At 36.7% G+C, this 15,851-nt stretch overlaps 2 protein-coding genes across 4 annotated transcripts in view; both read right to left on the reverse strand.

The window, feature by feature from the left end:
* Nucleotides 1–1,520: 1,520 nt before the first annotated feature.
* hbae3 (hemoglobin alpha embryonic-3) lies at nucleotides 1,521–4,212 on the reverse strand. The gene is made up of 4 exons (XM_079887497.1): nucleotides 4,084–4,212; nucleotides 2,087–2,206; nucleotides 1,782–1,989; nucleotides 1,521–1,673 (listed from the first exon to the last, which is right to left on the reverse strand). The coding sequence occupies exons 1-4, from the start codon at nucleotides 4,125–4,127 to the stop codon at nucleotides 1,545–1,547; spliced, it is 501 nt and encodes a 166-aa protein (XP_079743623.1). The 5' UTR covers nucleotides 4,128–4,212; the 3' UTR covers nucleotides 1,521–1,544.
* A 1,222-nt stretch (nucleotides 4,213–5,434) lies between these two features.
* The window catches only part of kank2 (KN motif and ankyrin repeat domains 2), a 32,616-nt gene continuing 22,199 nt past the window's right edge, over nucleotides 5,435–15,851 (reverse strand). For all 3 annotated transcript variants that reach the window (XM_079887025.1, XM_079887026.1, XM_079887027.1), the window contains 9 exons: nucleotides 14,365–14,577; nucleotides 14,162–14,267; nucleotides 12,829–13,551; nucleotides 12,653–12,740; nucleotides 11,268–11,487; nucleotides 10,208–10,350; nucleotides 9,919–10,119; nucleotides 7,608–7,706; nucleotides 5,435–7,528 (listed from right to left, as the gene is read on the reverse strand). In XM_079887025.1, the coding sequence (XP_079743151.1) occupies nucleotides 7,472–7,528; nucleotides 7,608–7,706; nucleotides 9,919–10,119; nucleotides 10,208–10,350; nucleotides 11,268–11,487; nucleotides 12,653–12,740; nucleotides 12,829–13,551; nucleotides 14,162–14,267; nucleotides 14,365–14,577 (1,850 nt within the window). In that variant the 3' untranslated portion in view covers nucleotides 5,435–7,471. The remainder of the gene's footprint in view (nucleotides 7,529–7,607; nucleotides 7,707–9,918; nucleotides 10,120–10,207; nucleotides 10,351–11,267; nucleotides 11,488–12,652; nucleotides 12,741–12,828; nucleotides 13,552–14,161; nucleotides 14,268–14,364; nucleotides 14,578–15,851) is intronic.

The raw sequence follows: 15,851 nt of genomic DNA on the forward strand, positions 1-15,851 counted from the left end.
GTTTTCAAAAAAAGAGAAAGTTATCAAATTTTACCTGTCGTGACAGATGGTTGGTTCCAGAACTGTGCATTTGGCTTGTGTCAGCGGCTGTTCCGGAGAGGTGCTATGTAAGGCTTTCAGAATATCTGATAACAATGCTTGAATCTCTTACAGTCCCGGCACAGTAAGCCTGCGTAATTTAGTAAAGAAACCGTTTCCCCGCCCTTCGTAACACTAAAAATGCAAAAAGGCGCCATAATCTCAAAAGTTACACGTGTCATGCGTTTATTTATTGTTTATGGGCCATTTGTGCTCAAAATGTACATAAAAAACACTATTCATGTACAGTAGGCCTATTATTCATACTCAAGATACAGGAAACTACAGAACAATCCTTCATTAAGAACATTGTTTAATCATTTCTTAATTTCCGTCACTTTTGGCCACTTTTTGACCTTCTGTCATTCAAATAAATGAAACGCATGCAAAATCAAGAGAGAACCAACGAAATATTTATAACTGATTATGTCAATGTTTTCATGTGAACGTTTTTCTATGTACTTTTTTTGTGCATAAAATAAAACCTGTAGCTGTAGCCTCTTTTTCCCAAATAATTTTGTCAGATAAATACCTTAAAGGAGTTTAGAGTTTTGTTCTTCCGTCATATTTAAAAAGTATAAATATTTTCCTCATGTTTTGATGGTTTCATCGAACTTTTAGGGTCGTTACAAACAAATATCCCATCAGTACACCAATAATTAATAATATGTGTGGTCATTCTTTTCATTTATTCATGTTTTATATGAAATTTCTGAAACATCTTCATAAAATAAGATACAAAATGTCTCAGCATTTTATAATAATTAAACTAAAAAACAAAAATGTGTCATTTGCAAAGTACTTCGAATCTATTATTTTGCTGCCTTGCAACACTTTTGCTTCCATCAGGAATTACACATCTAGTTTAGATTATCCATTTAGGAGATCAGAGCGTCTTGAACTGCTAAAATATATTTTGGGTTGAGATGGATTATCAGTGTTTTGTCATAAATAATCAAATAAATATAGCCTAACTTCACTATATTACGGGTTTGATTTGCAAATATAAATAACTGCAGTTAAAAACAAACACCTTAGTTCTTATTTTAAAACTGTTAGTTGTCAAGTCAAATATTTTTTTAATAAAAAAAAATCCAAGTGGCACTGTAAAACTAATTGTTGGTTTAACATTAAAAAAAGTAACTTGGTTATCTTAAAATTTTCATTGAAATAAATAATCTGCGATAACACAATGAAGTACATTGGTTTAAACATAAACTATGTTATCTGAACCACATTCATTTTCTAAGATGATTTGACAAAAGAAATTAAGTTGTGATAACAATCATAATAATCATGAAAATACATTTTCACAGTGTAGGCCTACACATCAGATCAGTGGTATGTTTTTGTGTGCAGAAACGAAAAGAGAGAGCTTGATTTCATACATTTCATTTTTATTCTTTTTTTTTCATTCTCATTAAGGCGAATAAAGTGTCGCGTCGGAGATGAAAGCAGCGTCGACTTTAGCGGTACTTCTCGGACAGAGCCAGGCTGAGCAGAGCGAGGAACTTATCCACAGAAACATGCACCTCAGGAGTGAAGTCATCAGGAAACATCAGCGCGAGCGCCACGAGGAGATTGTGATTAATGATCTGGGGGAATAAAATAAAACATAAAAACATATAACAAATGTAGACTGTGTTTTATAGAAATTGGAAATGAAATGAGATCCTCTGACAAATGTTTTCAGCAAAACGAACCTTAAAGTTAGCGGGGTCCACGCGAAGCATGAAGGCATGGAGCTCGCTGAGGGTGAGCAGACCACCCTTGAGATCATCTATCAGCCCCACAGCGTTCAGGACACCATTCACTACTGTCAGTCCATGTTTCTTCACCTGAGGAGAGCCAGGGCTCAGGTCTGCCCAGTGGGCGAAGTACGTCTTCGTTTGAGGGTAAACGAACAGAGTCCTGAAAGGATTAAAACAAATAATAATAATGAGATAGATTGTCTATAATAGCAGCTTATGCTATAAATGTCCGCTCATTTATGCACATTTCACATTACCTGGACAGAGTCTCGTTGCCAATCTCCTCAGCCTTAGGAGCAACTTTGTCAAAGAAGGTCTTGACCGCCAATTTGTCCTTTGCAGTGAGACTCATGGTTACTCGATTAGCTGTGAACAGGCTGCCAAAAAACAACAACTCAAGCAATCTGTGGTTCTTGGCAGGGCTTTTTAAAGCAGAGAAGGGCATTGTTTTGAACGCAATTTTTGACTCCACCTCCCAAGCAGACCAGTGGGAAAACATCTCTTGAATCTTGATAAGCAAAACAGCTGTTTTAGTGTGAATCAAGTGAGCATTTCGTGTTTTTATGATTCTAACTCTATAGGAAGCCCCACAAGGGCTTCATTAACAGGGACATTGTTTGATTCTTGTGAACTGAAGGCTTGACTTAAACTATCAATTACTTACAAGTGCTTTTGACCCACTTAAGCACATTATTATAGCCTGCGCAATTTCAAAATTATATTGTCTTTGATATATAAGTGACCTGACAAGTAAATGACATTTTATGGAAACTTGTATGGCATGTACTAAAATGTATAATTATTCATATATACAGGGTGGGCCATTTATATGGATACACCGTAATAACATGGGAATGGTTGGTGATATTAAAGTCCTGTTTGTGGCACATTAGTATATGTGAGGGGGCAAACTCCTCAAGATGGGTGGTGACCATGGTGGCCATTTAGAAGTCCACAAACAGGACTTTAATACCACCAACCATTCCCATGTTATTACGGTGTATCCATATAAATGGCCCACCCTGTATATTATTAATAGGCCTATATTTGTAATGATAAAGTTGCAATATATTACATTTAAAATATATTAACTTCATGTCAAATAACACTAAATCCAATACTTTACATGTGCTTTAGTATGCTATCAAAATAAGTGTACTTCTTTAAAGCATGACAAAAGATTATCAAAACATCATGATTAGCTTTTTATTGCCTGTGGTGTTAATACATTGTATTTTGATGTACACTGATAAACAAAATGCTCACATTGACACATTTTCTGTAATTTATGCATTGATCAGATGATATATTTTAAACCCTTTGATAAAACATTGTCTCATGAGAATGATAGACCATACTTAGTATGTTGCACGAGCACGGTGCACGTTTGAAAATAAAACGTTTTTTTTTTTCCGCTACAAGTAATAGGTTGTCGTCTTTACATTTACCATAGTTGCACCCTATACAGTGTTGAAACAAAGAACACTATTAGAGTATAAAACACCAATATAAAATGTATTTTACTCTGTTTAGAGTTTGTTGGGTATAATTACATTTTAATTTTAACTCAATATGGGTCAATATGGACTCTATTACACTTTCAAAAGTGTTAAAACTCAACTGGGAGTGGACCCCATGAAACACTTTTAAAGTGTTGAAAATAACTATAAAAAAGAGTATTATTTGTGTTATTTTCCCATATTTTGTATTTTTTTTTGTTGTGCACTACATTTTGACAACTATACCGTGGACTTCATAAGAAATAGTCACAATGAGAGTGTACTCCATTTAAGTACAATTATTTAATATTATATTTGCAAGTAGTTTTTATACTTTTAGAATCTGAAGTGCACATTCTAAGCCAGCACACTTCTTCTGCACAAGAGAGTTTGTGGTCATTCTTTGCATTTATTTTTTGCATATGAGGTTTCTAAGTTAAAATATATAAAATATATTTTGAAACGCGTTTTCATGAAATAAAGAAATAGTCATAAAATTCTCTACGCTGAAGCATGTTTTGAGCCACTATGAGCTTGTGTTTTTTTGGGTTAAGAGTGCTGATGGCACATAGCCAATAAATGACTTATTTCTAGAATGGCGCATTGATTTGTGTTCACGTTGCCAATACTGGCATTGAATTAAATACTGTCTGGGAGTGATAAACCCACTGGAATTAATGTTTGACCAAACTACTATTGCTGTAGAGAAAGGGTAAGGTTGGATTTCAAGTCTTATCTTCTGGAAACATACTCACATTTTATCAGTAGGTTCAGCAGGAGGTCCACCCTTGGTTGGCATCTTGATTACAATGAATTTGTTCACGCGTGGATATCTTCCTGCTGAAGCATGCTGCAAATGCTACTTCTGAGAAAGCAAGATGTTTCACGATGAATGCTGTTACTCGGGTGCTGAAGGTGTGCAAAAGACGGCAGACCCGATTAATCGGCCGGAAATAAAATTATACTTTGGTTCATCTGCAAAATGCACTGTATGCAGGCCTACATTATAGTTAATATATGGTTATTGTTGTTTACAGTTGAAACATTAATGTTTATTTTCATTAAATAAAACAGGCGGAGTAATACAAGAGGCATGAAACTATACTCATAATTTCATTAATTAACAGACTAATAGAAAAAATGGAATAAACTATCTAATAAAGAAATGACAATAAACTATAGGCTATTAGAGACTTTTTCTTGGTCACACTATATGGCTTTTTGGTAATTTTCATTTTATTCTTCTGGTATGGTGCATATTTTGTATTAATTGTTCACTGGACAAAATAGATAGGCCTACAGCTCAGTCCAGTGATGTTGCATGGAGTCACTATTGGGAATATTGTAGTTGCCATATATGTTATTTTCAATTGGGGTGTTTTTGTACTATCCATGAATAACATTTACTTATCAGTTGGTAGACTAAACATAGCGAGAAGACAATTCTGTTCGATTATGCCATGTAAAAGTTAACGTAAAGTCTAGACTAAACTAATGAGCATTGCTTCACAGACAGGGTTTAGATTAAGCCAGGATTAGGCCTTAGTTCAATTAGGACATTTAAGTAGCTTTTATAAACGTGCCTTAGATTAAAATTACTGGTGTGCATCTTGAGACAAAACAATGGCACTGACTGACCTATTTTAAGATATTCCAGTGCAAATTGCCTTCAGATTAAAAAAACTCAAACATGCATTTTAGTCTGGGACTATCTTAAACCTTGTCTGGAAACCGGGGGATTATGTTTTACAAATGTGTTTTTGGAAAAGGGTTCCATTCTGTTCAAGAAAGGTCGATCAAATTGTGTTGGACATGACTGTGCAGGTGTCTGAACATAATGAAACCGTTACCATGTTAATAAAAGGTGTTCATTCCGATAAATAACTCTTATACTGGCATTGATATGACATGTTAAGTGTCAAGGCCTGCGCTACATCTCCTACAGATGGACTGAGAGCCGTTTCACCATCGCTGTATTATTGCGCCCTCTGGCGTGCAAAAAAAGAAAGTCTGTACATCGGATACATTTCTCTTTTAAAATGGCTGCATTGTCCTGTAGCTCCATAACGCTTATAACATTAAATAAATACTCCATTCCAAGCGACACACGTCCTTCTATCTAAATTTATTTCCCCCCAAAACTAGGGAAACAAACAAACAAAAAAATGTAAATGTGTGAGCACTTTACATAAAGGTACATGACCGGCAAATGTGCCAAAAGATATACAAAACTGTGAACAGATATTACAAATTTTGAAAGATATTCAAAGAGTGTTAAATAAAACAAATACAAAAGAGTATAAAACGAATTACGTACTAAACTAGTTATATGAAAGCATGTGTGGGTAAACCAAAAGGTTCAATCTGTCTTTCAAATTAAACAAAGCTCTTCCATTTAAAATATTAAAATCCAACAACTTGTGTGGTTTTTTCTATAAAAAAAAATTCTATAGTCTTTGCTAAAACTTTGGAGACGATATATATTATTTTCATTTTGGAAAACATCTTACATTCGTTGTGGACAATACCGAGCCAAATCAATCTGTGCTCAGCCAGGACCAATATGTGCATATATAATGTGCACAACATCTGGTCTCATTCACTAAAAAAAAAAAAAAAAAAAAAAAACTCACATACATGTACCTTCATATTTCCTTCACTGTAATTTGCAAGAAAACAGATATTTAAAAAAGAAGAAGAATGTATTAGCTCCGCAACATTATTTTGTATTCATTCATCAATACTGTTTTTGGAGAGCCCTTGTTCAATAAACCTTCAATATTTGTTTTACATTGACAAAATGGCAAAACCATGCAGTCCTCCACAAATCAGAGTAAACAAAGTACAACCTCAATAGACCATAATACTGCATCAGCCGTGAACAAACCTGGGGTGGTAATGAGAACGGGTCACTGTGATTTTCCCAAGTAAGACATGTTCCTGGATCAACATCTTTGTTGATCCTGGAACACCATTCCAATCAACCAATCAGATTTGCAATAAAAGTTTACAGTTAATGTCAAGTTCAGGCTTACAACCAGGGTTAGGTGTTTCTACATCAGTGTTATTCACCATCATTTCCCTCTGATTTTAGAGATAAGTTAGGGGTAGGGTTAGGTTTAGGGGTAAGGATATGGTTAGGACTAAATTTTCGGACAGGAATGTTGTACCAGGATCAACAAAATATGTTGATCCAGGAACATGTCTTTCTTTCTCTGTCCAAAAACATAGTCCTACCCCTATCCCTACCCCTAAACATATCCATAACTTATCCCTAAAATCAGAGGGTCATGCCCTTAACCCTGGTTGTAAGCCTAAACTTGACATTACCTATATATCCCTCAAATCTGATTGGCTGATTGGAATGTTGTACTTGGTGAAATCATGTTCACCGACTGGGAACATGTACATCCAGATGATTTACACAAGCCTAAAAACAGGATGACATCTCACCATGTGAATTCATTCAGTAAAAATGCTAAAATATCATCACAAGTGTATTACCTGTAAAATATAGTATTACAAATCTCCTAGAGAAGTAAGTGGTTTCCCGTTGTGGGGTGAGACAACTGCACTGTATAATCAAATATTGAAAATCACCATGTAAAATCTATCAAACATCGTGCTGAAAACAGCTGCTGTGGAAACTCAAAATGTGTTTTTCGCAATAGTAAAAACCGTGAAAGGACACTTGATCAAGATAAACGTTTTTTTTTTAGTTGTTTGCACAATGCTCTTATAAATGTAATCAGTTGCTGTTTGACTATGACTGGATGGTTGTAAAAGTAAATGCACTTTTATAATTTGACTGTATATGGTAACACTCCTTTCATGTCAACAAATGGACAGCTAGATAAATGATATTGCTATTAAACGCTCGTTGTTATTCTTATTTGAGTGGCACCCATTTAAATACAGCTAAAAAAAGGAACAGAAAACAACAGATAAGGACCGTTGGTGCCAAGTGCTACTTCCTTTTTAAGAGTGCACAATTTTTATATCTATAAAAGTTGTACATGCTAAATTGTGGGTACACATACTGTACACACACACACACACACACACACAGAGAGAGAGAGAGAGACAGTGGAATGGACGAGGAACGTTAGCTGGAAGAGTTGACATCAAATTCATGGCATCCATTTACTTCAGTTCAGAGGAAGGAGGAGAAGATCCCAGAATAGGAGACTTTGGTGACACCTGTTGAAAAGGAAAAACTTTGTGACTCAGCTCACTTCACAAGGCAGATTAGCTGTGAAAACAGAGCAAGCACACTTACAGGGGAAGGTGGCTTAGCGAAATTGAGGTGCGCATACAGAAGCACAGCGATGTCATTCTGACTGGCCTCCAGCGCAATGGAGAGAGCCGTGCTGCCATCCTGTAAACCAGCAGCAGAAAATACACAACATTTAGTACAAGCTAAATAGAAAGATTAATGACAAATATGAGTGTCTGCAATAAAGTAAAAGGGGTAGCACTTTACAATAAGGTCCTATTAGTTAATGCATTACCTAAAATTAACTAATGATTAGCAATAGATTCATTAAGTAATATTAACAGATACAATATTTGATTTTAATCAGCGGTGGCTCAGCAGGAGAGGCAAGGGTGAAATTGTGGGTTGAAAAAGGGAGAAGGACAGTTTAATGTTAATAAAACACATTCATTTCATGTCGCAGAATGTGCATTTCTTGTTTCTAATTTCACCACTGTAACGCCATAAAATATTACTGAAGTCAGAACCACTTCTGCTCTTCCCCGAACGAGTCTGAGGGGATAGAGAAGAGGAGGAGGAGGCAAACCCATAGCTGGAGAAGAGAAGAGCCTATATCACCATCCATCATTTCACTTACATCGAATATAGTGTTGAGAAAAAAATACCCTAGCCTCTCTCGGTATATTAACCAATCACTGCAGAGACGTAAAAAATGGCCATCTACCTTGATTATGGACAGCAGAGATATGAATATTTGATTGCCAACAAATTTACGAAGCTACCATTCGAACAGCAGCTGCAAATTAAAAATGAAGGAAGACCACATGCCTAAGTTGGACAGAGGCTACAGCAATCCACTTCACTAAACGGCAATTAGAAAGATGGATTTTTGGAGGTGATATAGGCTAGGATTTGCTGTTTATGTAGGCTAATTTCACTAAAAGTGACCAAAAATACACATTTTAAAGCAGTTCAGAAAAAAAAAATCCTTTTGGAGGGGATCTCCAGACCGCTACAATTTATTGTGCCGCCTCTATTTTAAAACCCACCAGCTGCCACTGACTTAAATAATGTATTGGTAAATGTTGAAATTAAGACAAACTAAGATTAATAACTGTTTTAGAAGTGTCCGCCATTGTTAGTGCAGTTAACTAATGTTAACCAATGGAACCTCATTGTAGAGTTTTTCCAAAAAAGTAAAAATCTTTTAAAACTCGTGTTTTAAACAAATGGCAAGTTCCTTAGAAATGAATTCATGTTGGTTTAATTAGATTTTTAAAAAAAATATATATATATACCATCAAGCTAAAGAAAATAACATACTTTCCTTTCACTTTGAATAAGTTAAACGTTTTAAAATATATTTTAAAATATAGAATTTATATTAGTTTTAAAATAAAAAATATAAGCTTTTTTCCCCCCAAATACCATGAATTATTAAATTCATAAATATCATTAGGTTTTTGGGGGGTTGTACATGTGAATTTTTACAACCTGTGACAAACCTTGCCTTACCAACAACAACAAAAAAACAAAAAACGAACTATCTGATATTATAACTCTTTCCCTGCCACTGACTTAATTTCCCGGCTATCCATGTTTTCACTGTTATACGGTAGGGGGCGCTATGACACATCTTCTGAGAGAGTATAGAGTCTCCAGTCTAGATCCAAAAACAAACGAAGATGATTATCAAACATTAAACAGCATATAAATCAAGACTACCAAATGTTACCCAGGACAAGCTTTAGTACTTTGAAGCTTTAGGGGTGTTGATGGACTCGATCTACTCCATCTGTGTTTTGATCATAGTTCTGAATCCAATCTGGGTGTAGTCTTTGACAAAAACGCAATTTTTTCAGCCTTTTGTTTTTTTGTTCAAAATGTTGTTGTTGTTGTTGTTGTTGTTTTTAAAAATGGAAATGACTGACATTCAAGTGTTGCTAAAAAAAATAATGTATGGAGCTAGAATTTTTATTGATTTATTAAAAGCAGAGGCCCGATAATTTCTTTTTATATATTCAGATATTCATACAACAAAATAATCAGCGGGCCATGAAAGTTTTGTGAAAATGCTGGCACTGACTGGCAACTTTGTTTAAAAAAAAGCTGGCAGGGAAAGAGTTAAGAAACTTATCAAATTTCCCTGCATGTTGGTTGCACTTTGATTTGGCAGATAAACATATACATTTATAATATATAATATATCATTTTATTAAAATTGCTTCATTGTTTATTTTTTCTAAGAAATAATAAAGGATTATGCTTGATAGCATACCACACTTAAGTAGCAAAATTGGCCCAAAAAGATAAAGAAGAAAGACAGAATTGAATAAATGATTGTATTATGCTTGATAAACAAAGAACTAATCACATTATCAGTGAGCGTGGCATCACAGCCTGGCACAGACAGCAGCTGCCGCACGATGTCCACGTGACCGTGTTCACAGGCACACATGAGCGCTGTGGAGCCGTCATCATCACGCAGGTTCACCTGGGCTCCACAGGACAGCAGAGCTTTCACCATGTCCCCTCTGCCATGACTGACCGCCAGCATCAGTGCCGTCTGCCCTGCCTACCGCACACACATGCATCAGTACATTACAGAGCACACAGTGACGGACACATGTTGAAGTGTAGTGTTTGACCAGAAGAGGGCGCACCTGGCTGGCTTTGGCATTGACGTCGCCTGTGCAGAGCAGCTGGAGGACGGTTTGAAGGTCACTGTCAGAGTTGAAGGCAGCCAGAGCTGTCAACATGATAGCCGTGTAACCAGCCTTGTTCTGCTTGTCAGCATTACAGAGGCCTACAAAAACAAGGACAGCTGATAAATAAGAGGTACAGATATAGCTCGGTCACATGGTAAATAAAAGGTACGGACATATTTTTGGCCACAAGCACACTACTGTTCAAAAGTCTGGAGTCAGAAGGATTTAAAAAAAAAAATTTGTATTAATTTTATTCCGCAAGGATGCATTAAATTGATCATAATTCTGTTTCAAAAACATATTGTTCTTTTGAACTTAATAAGAAATGTTTCTTGAGCATCAAAGCATCATATTAGAATGTTTTCTGAAGGATCATGTGAAACTGAAGACTGGAGTCATGATGCTGAAAGTTTAGCTTTGATCACAGGAATAAATTACATTTTAAAATATATTCAAAACCGTTATTTTAAATTGTAAAATTATTTCACAATATTACTGTTTTTACTGTATTTTTTATCATCAACTAAATGCAGCTTTGATGAGCATAAGAGACTTGGTGGTTTAGGTCAAATGAATTTACTGTTGTATGTTTAACTTAACTATTACATTTGTCAAACTGCATTTTTTTTATGTTGATCCAACTTAATTATTTTTCTTAATTTACTGAGGTTTAATTACTGTCAAATATTTCTCATTGAGAGAAGCAATTAAGCTCAGCCCACAACAATCATAAAGCTGCCCACAGTCTCAGCACAAGAGCCACTCTTCAGCACATTACAGAAACTCTGCTAAACGTCCAGCATAACTGACATCAAACACTAACATGTCTTTCCCTTTACTGAAAAACACTTAAAATGACACCTAATCCCTAAATTCACTCTCCTAATGCAAAGCATGCTGGGAACTACAGATCCACTACCTAGGGAGAGAAAAGACGCAATGTGACAAAGCACGTACGAAAACAGTGTGTCAGCAGCAGTGAGCATTGCTCGGAGATGTGAGGAGCGTCACTCACCAGTTCCCAGCAGCAGATTAACTACAGGGAAGTTGGAGTGAGAGACAGTGTAGTGCAGAGCTGTGTTTCCATTGCCGTCAGCCATGTTGATGACAAACTCCAGTAGCTGCGGGGAAATGGAGGCAAAGGTGTCCATGTATGCCTTGACAACTGCAGTGTCAGCAGCCTTATGACAGGACACTCTGAGCCACTCCTGCAGCACGCTGGTGTAGGCCGTCCTCTGTCAACACAAGACAAGACACAAACGGCTTTTAATGCCCTGTTCTATCAATGGAATTGAATAACTATTTTAAAGGTGAAGTGTGTAATTTCTGCAGCACCCAAATGGAATTGCAAAAATAACTTGATTTTTTTGGGATTTTCTTTAGAAATTGTGAGTGGTGCTTGTCCATGCACACTTTGCCACCACAATGTCGGAGCTGGAATTACAACTGCCCAGGTATTGCCTCAAGTCTGTATGATATTCTGATCCCAAGTTTATTTTTAAGATATTATTTATGCCTGTCGCACAAAGAGTGTGGGACGTGGTCTATGGCAAGGCTTTAGGTGGGAAGTACTGTAAAATGAGCAATAACAATAGTGATGTTTGCCTAATATTTTAAAAGCATCACAGAGCACAATGGAAATGATGCAGTTGGAGATATTGCAAATACTAGGGCCCTATGAAATGATTTCTTTATGATTTTTTCCAAAATTCAGTTTTATTTTCCCCGTTTCTATATTTTTCTGGTTTCATTACATTTTAATAAACAAAAAGCATGTCTAATCAATTGAATTGATTTGAATTTTTCTGGATTTATATTTAATACAAATTTATTAGCAGAAAAAGGTATTAATAAAATGAAGGCATAATTCAATTAATCGTTTAAAATTTAAATTAATTGAAAACTTAATTCCTTTTTGCCAAACAAAGTGCTGCATAAAAGAGCTTTACTGTTCAAATGAAAACAGGGACTATAATTGTGTGATATTCCTTAAAAAATAACATTTAAAAAAAGAAGTATTATTATTATTACACTGATTAGCACATTCTACTGTACAGTAGTAATGTACTTCTGCCACATTCTCTTCAAGTTAAACCAAATTTAGATTTTGAGGGGGTTGTCGTGAAGACCTTTGAGCTTCTGTGTGTATATATGATATGACAATCTTAATTCATAAAAAATTTGCCATATCCTGTGACATTCCACGTTATACTGTAAATTCCATTTTATGACTGGATTCTGCGATTCCGTCCACGTTTTTCCACGTTGTAGAAATCAGAAAGTTTCTAAGCAAAATAATGACATACTTAACTTCCAAACTTTTAAAACAACCTTAAATATAGAGATATGAACTATGGCATCCGTCATTTATAATCATAAAAACACAACTGACGAACATACCGCGTCTTGATGGCTAAATGCATTTGGTTCGCTGAGGGCCTTCTGCAAGGTGTGGAGGGCCATCATGAGACTGCCACTCAATTCCAGCCTGAAAACAAGGAGAAAATGCTTGCCAACTAATATAAATCAACAGTGAATCTCATAATAGCTTGTGTCACCGATTTGCGTCAAACTACCTGCTTGCTTGTTTATTAGTGGGGGTGGTGCTTGTGTTTGCTGCTGTATCAGTGGCGGAGGATATGGCTATGTCCTGTTTTGCTGAGGCATCAGTAGATTGTGAATGCGTTGCTCCTTGTTGGGAGGTGAGGTCAGCGGTTTCTGATTGGCTAACATCATGCTGAGGTTTGGCACCGGTGGATTGTGACTGAGTTGTCGTCTGTTGAGCAGCGAGGTCTGAAACTTCTGGCTGGACATTTGAATCAGTGGCTTTGGATTGCTGCGCTGCAATGCTGGTGGACGATAACTGGACAGAGTTTTGTTCAAGAGAAACGGCAGTGCTTTCAGAGGTATGCGCTTGAAAAACGCATTTGAACTCTGTGGACTGAACGACACCCTCCGGATGAGCAGTGGCGGTCACTGGCGATTGGCTCACACAGTGCTGTATGTCTGCCTCTGCTGCTGGTGACTGGGTGACCTGTTGCTGGGTAGCTGCATCCGTGGCATGTGATTGGCTGGTGCTTTGCTGTGCTGCAGTGTGATTGGCTGGTGGCTGGGCAGTGCTTTGCTGAGGTGTTTGAGCATCTGCTGTCTGAGAGGTGGGCTGCAGGATGCAGGAGGTCACCTGAGATGGCTGTGCCGCAGAATCCGGCAGTTTCTCTGTAGCCTCGTGGTATTCGCTTGCATCACTCTCATCTTCTGAACTTTCCGAGCTACTCTCTTCAGAGGATGTCGATTCGTACCTGCAGAGCACAATAGTGATGTTTTTTTTCTAGATTGCGGCAAAATACTCACGTAAAACCCTCTGATCTTATGAAACGGATCCTAAATGGATCATCTAAACTAGATGTGTAGTTCCTGATGGAAGCAAAAGTGTTGCAAGGCAGCAAAATAATAGATTCGAAGTACTTTGCAAATGACACATTTTTGTTTTTTAGTTTAATCTAAAACTTCTTAAAAAGTTTAAAGTTTTCCAAAAACCATGAGTAATTAGCACATCCACATTAAATTATCCACAAAAAATTTGAATTGAGTCTGAATGCGGAGAAAAAAAAAAACCTTAACCAAAATGTTTGAGAAATATTCTCCTTAAAGGGTCATGAAACCCTAAAACACATTACTTGAGATGTTAATAGATATGTATAGGTTGCTCATAAATGAAAACAACGATGTCACTCGTTATGTTTATTATTAAAGGGGGAAAGTGGTTGTTCTTTTCATTTTACAGAGCCATTTCGTTCTTCTGATTGTCACAAAATGTGATGTAGAGCAATAGATAGTTCAATGCTAATACTGTTAAAACAACTGCAACATATCTTATTGTTTATTTAATAAACATAATTTTATATTTACCCCCCATTGACTCCTATGAACTGCAGGTTCTTTTTAGTGGACGGAGAGCCAGGTTCCCCATCAGCCTTTCTCTTCATGATTGACCTCAGTGTGGACTGAGGGGAGGCTGGACAGTACAAACAAAGTGGTCATCGTGAGAATCACTTCTTTAAATATATGGAAAATGTCTAATTCATTGTTATCACCAGTTACTCAAAGCGAACCTGGTTTTGATGAATCGATTTGGATGGCTTCTTCTGCTGGTTGCTGGTAAATATCTCCTTCATTTAGCCGTTGGCAGACAGCAGACACTTGGCTGCACTTGGTCTCCATAGCGGTTGCCTGGTTGGTCACTGGCACTGATTTGGACACTTCGCTTCTCAAGACCTCCCGCACCTGCTTAGAGCTTATTGCAATGGGAAACTCACGTGGTAATTCTGAGGGCAAAACAGAAACAGTCTAAATTAGCACAACTGCTAAAATAATTTAAGGAATGATTGTTTGATCTGTGGGACACAAAAAGAAGAAAAAAGGCAGAATATCCATGCTCCTATTTTCAATACTGTGAACGTGAAAAAGAACATGGGTCTAACTCCAAAAGTGCCAAAAAAAGCACTATAAAAGTAGTCCAACTGACTTAAAGGGTTAGGTCACCCAAAAATGAAATTCTGTCATTAATAACTCACCCTCATGTTTTTCCAAACCCTTAAGACTTTCGTTCATCTTCGGAACAAAAATGAAGATATTTTTGACACTAGACTTTCAATCTTCTATTGGTTACACGTCTTCACATGATAAGAATTAGTCAGCGTTCACCAAACTTGAACTTTGCAATGCTTTGGAATTCACATAAGCTTGTGTTTCCCCGTCCCAAATTCACTTGAGTGTGGATGAAAGTCAAAGGAATGAAAAGTGTAGTATGACTGCCCCTTTATGTGCTATTCTGATGCCTTCTAAATCCATACAACCACTTTAAGTGCCGGTAAGCATTAGACCAAATTCTTTTGCACTTTCAAACTGGCACAGAAAATGGCTACGACATGCATCAACCAATGATGTTTAACCCTTATTACTTTTAATCATATCTGAATATATGTATGGTGTTAGGATCCTGAGATATTTTGTGTGTTTGTATCAATTGTCCTTGTGTGTGGGTGTGTCCTGCTTGCCTTCTCTTTGTGTGTACACAAGCGTGTGTTTCAGATGGGCGTTGCCTCTGTTAATCTGTGGAAGACTGTGATTGGACCAGCTATGCACCTGACCTGGATATAAGGACCGCCCCTGACACACCATGGTTGCCTTTGAGCCTCGCTGACTTTGTGCTTTATGCCTTTGTACTTTGCGGTCGTACCTTTTTTAATTGTGTTTCTCTTCAGCTTTGTTCGTTTCACTATTATTTAATTAAGAGTGTCATGCCAGAGAGATAGTGTTTAGTGAAAATGTGATTGAAGTGTTGTGCCCAAAGAGATAGTGTTTAGAGATAGTGTTTGGTGAAACTTTGAGTGTTTGTTGAATGTAACTACTGCTGGTTATCTCCTATATCTGACTATTGCCTGTTTAACTACTCCTTGGATTACGATTCTAACTTGTCAACCTGATACTTCTTAAATAAGCTTGTAATTATTCTTGTATATAATGTGACCATATTAAGGGATGTAGGGGGTTAGATGCCATTTTATTTGTATTGCTTTTTCACTTTGGTTATGGGTAA

This window comes from Squalius cephalus (genome assembly GCF_949319135.1).
Source record: "Squalius cephalus genome assembly, chromosome: 1".
Lineage (NCBI taxonomy): Eukaryota > Metazoa > Chordata > Actinopteri > Cypriniformes > Leuciscidae > Squalius > Squalius cephalus.

Excerpts from the sequence above, each read along its gene's own strand:
- hbae3 (XM_079887497.1), bottom strand. The coding sequence starts at position 4,127 with ATGCCAACCAAGGGTGGACCTCCTGCTGAACCTACTGATAAAAT. Across the intron at positions 1,990-2,086 it reads GGCAACGAGACTCTGTCCAG|GACTCTGTTCGTTTACCCTC; the intron begins GTAATGTGAAAT and ends TAATCCTTTCAG. Across the intron at positions 1,674-1,781 it reads TGGACCCCGCTAACTTTAAG|ATCATTAATCACAATCTCCT; the intron begins GTTCGTTTTGCT and ends TTATTCCCCCAG.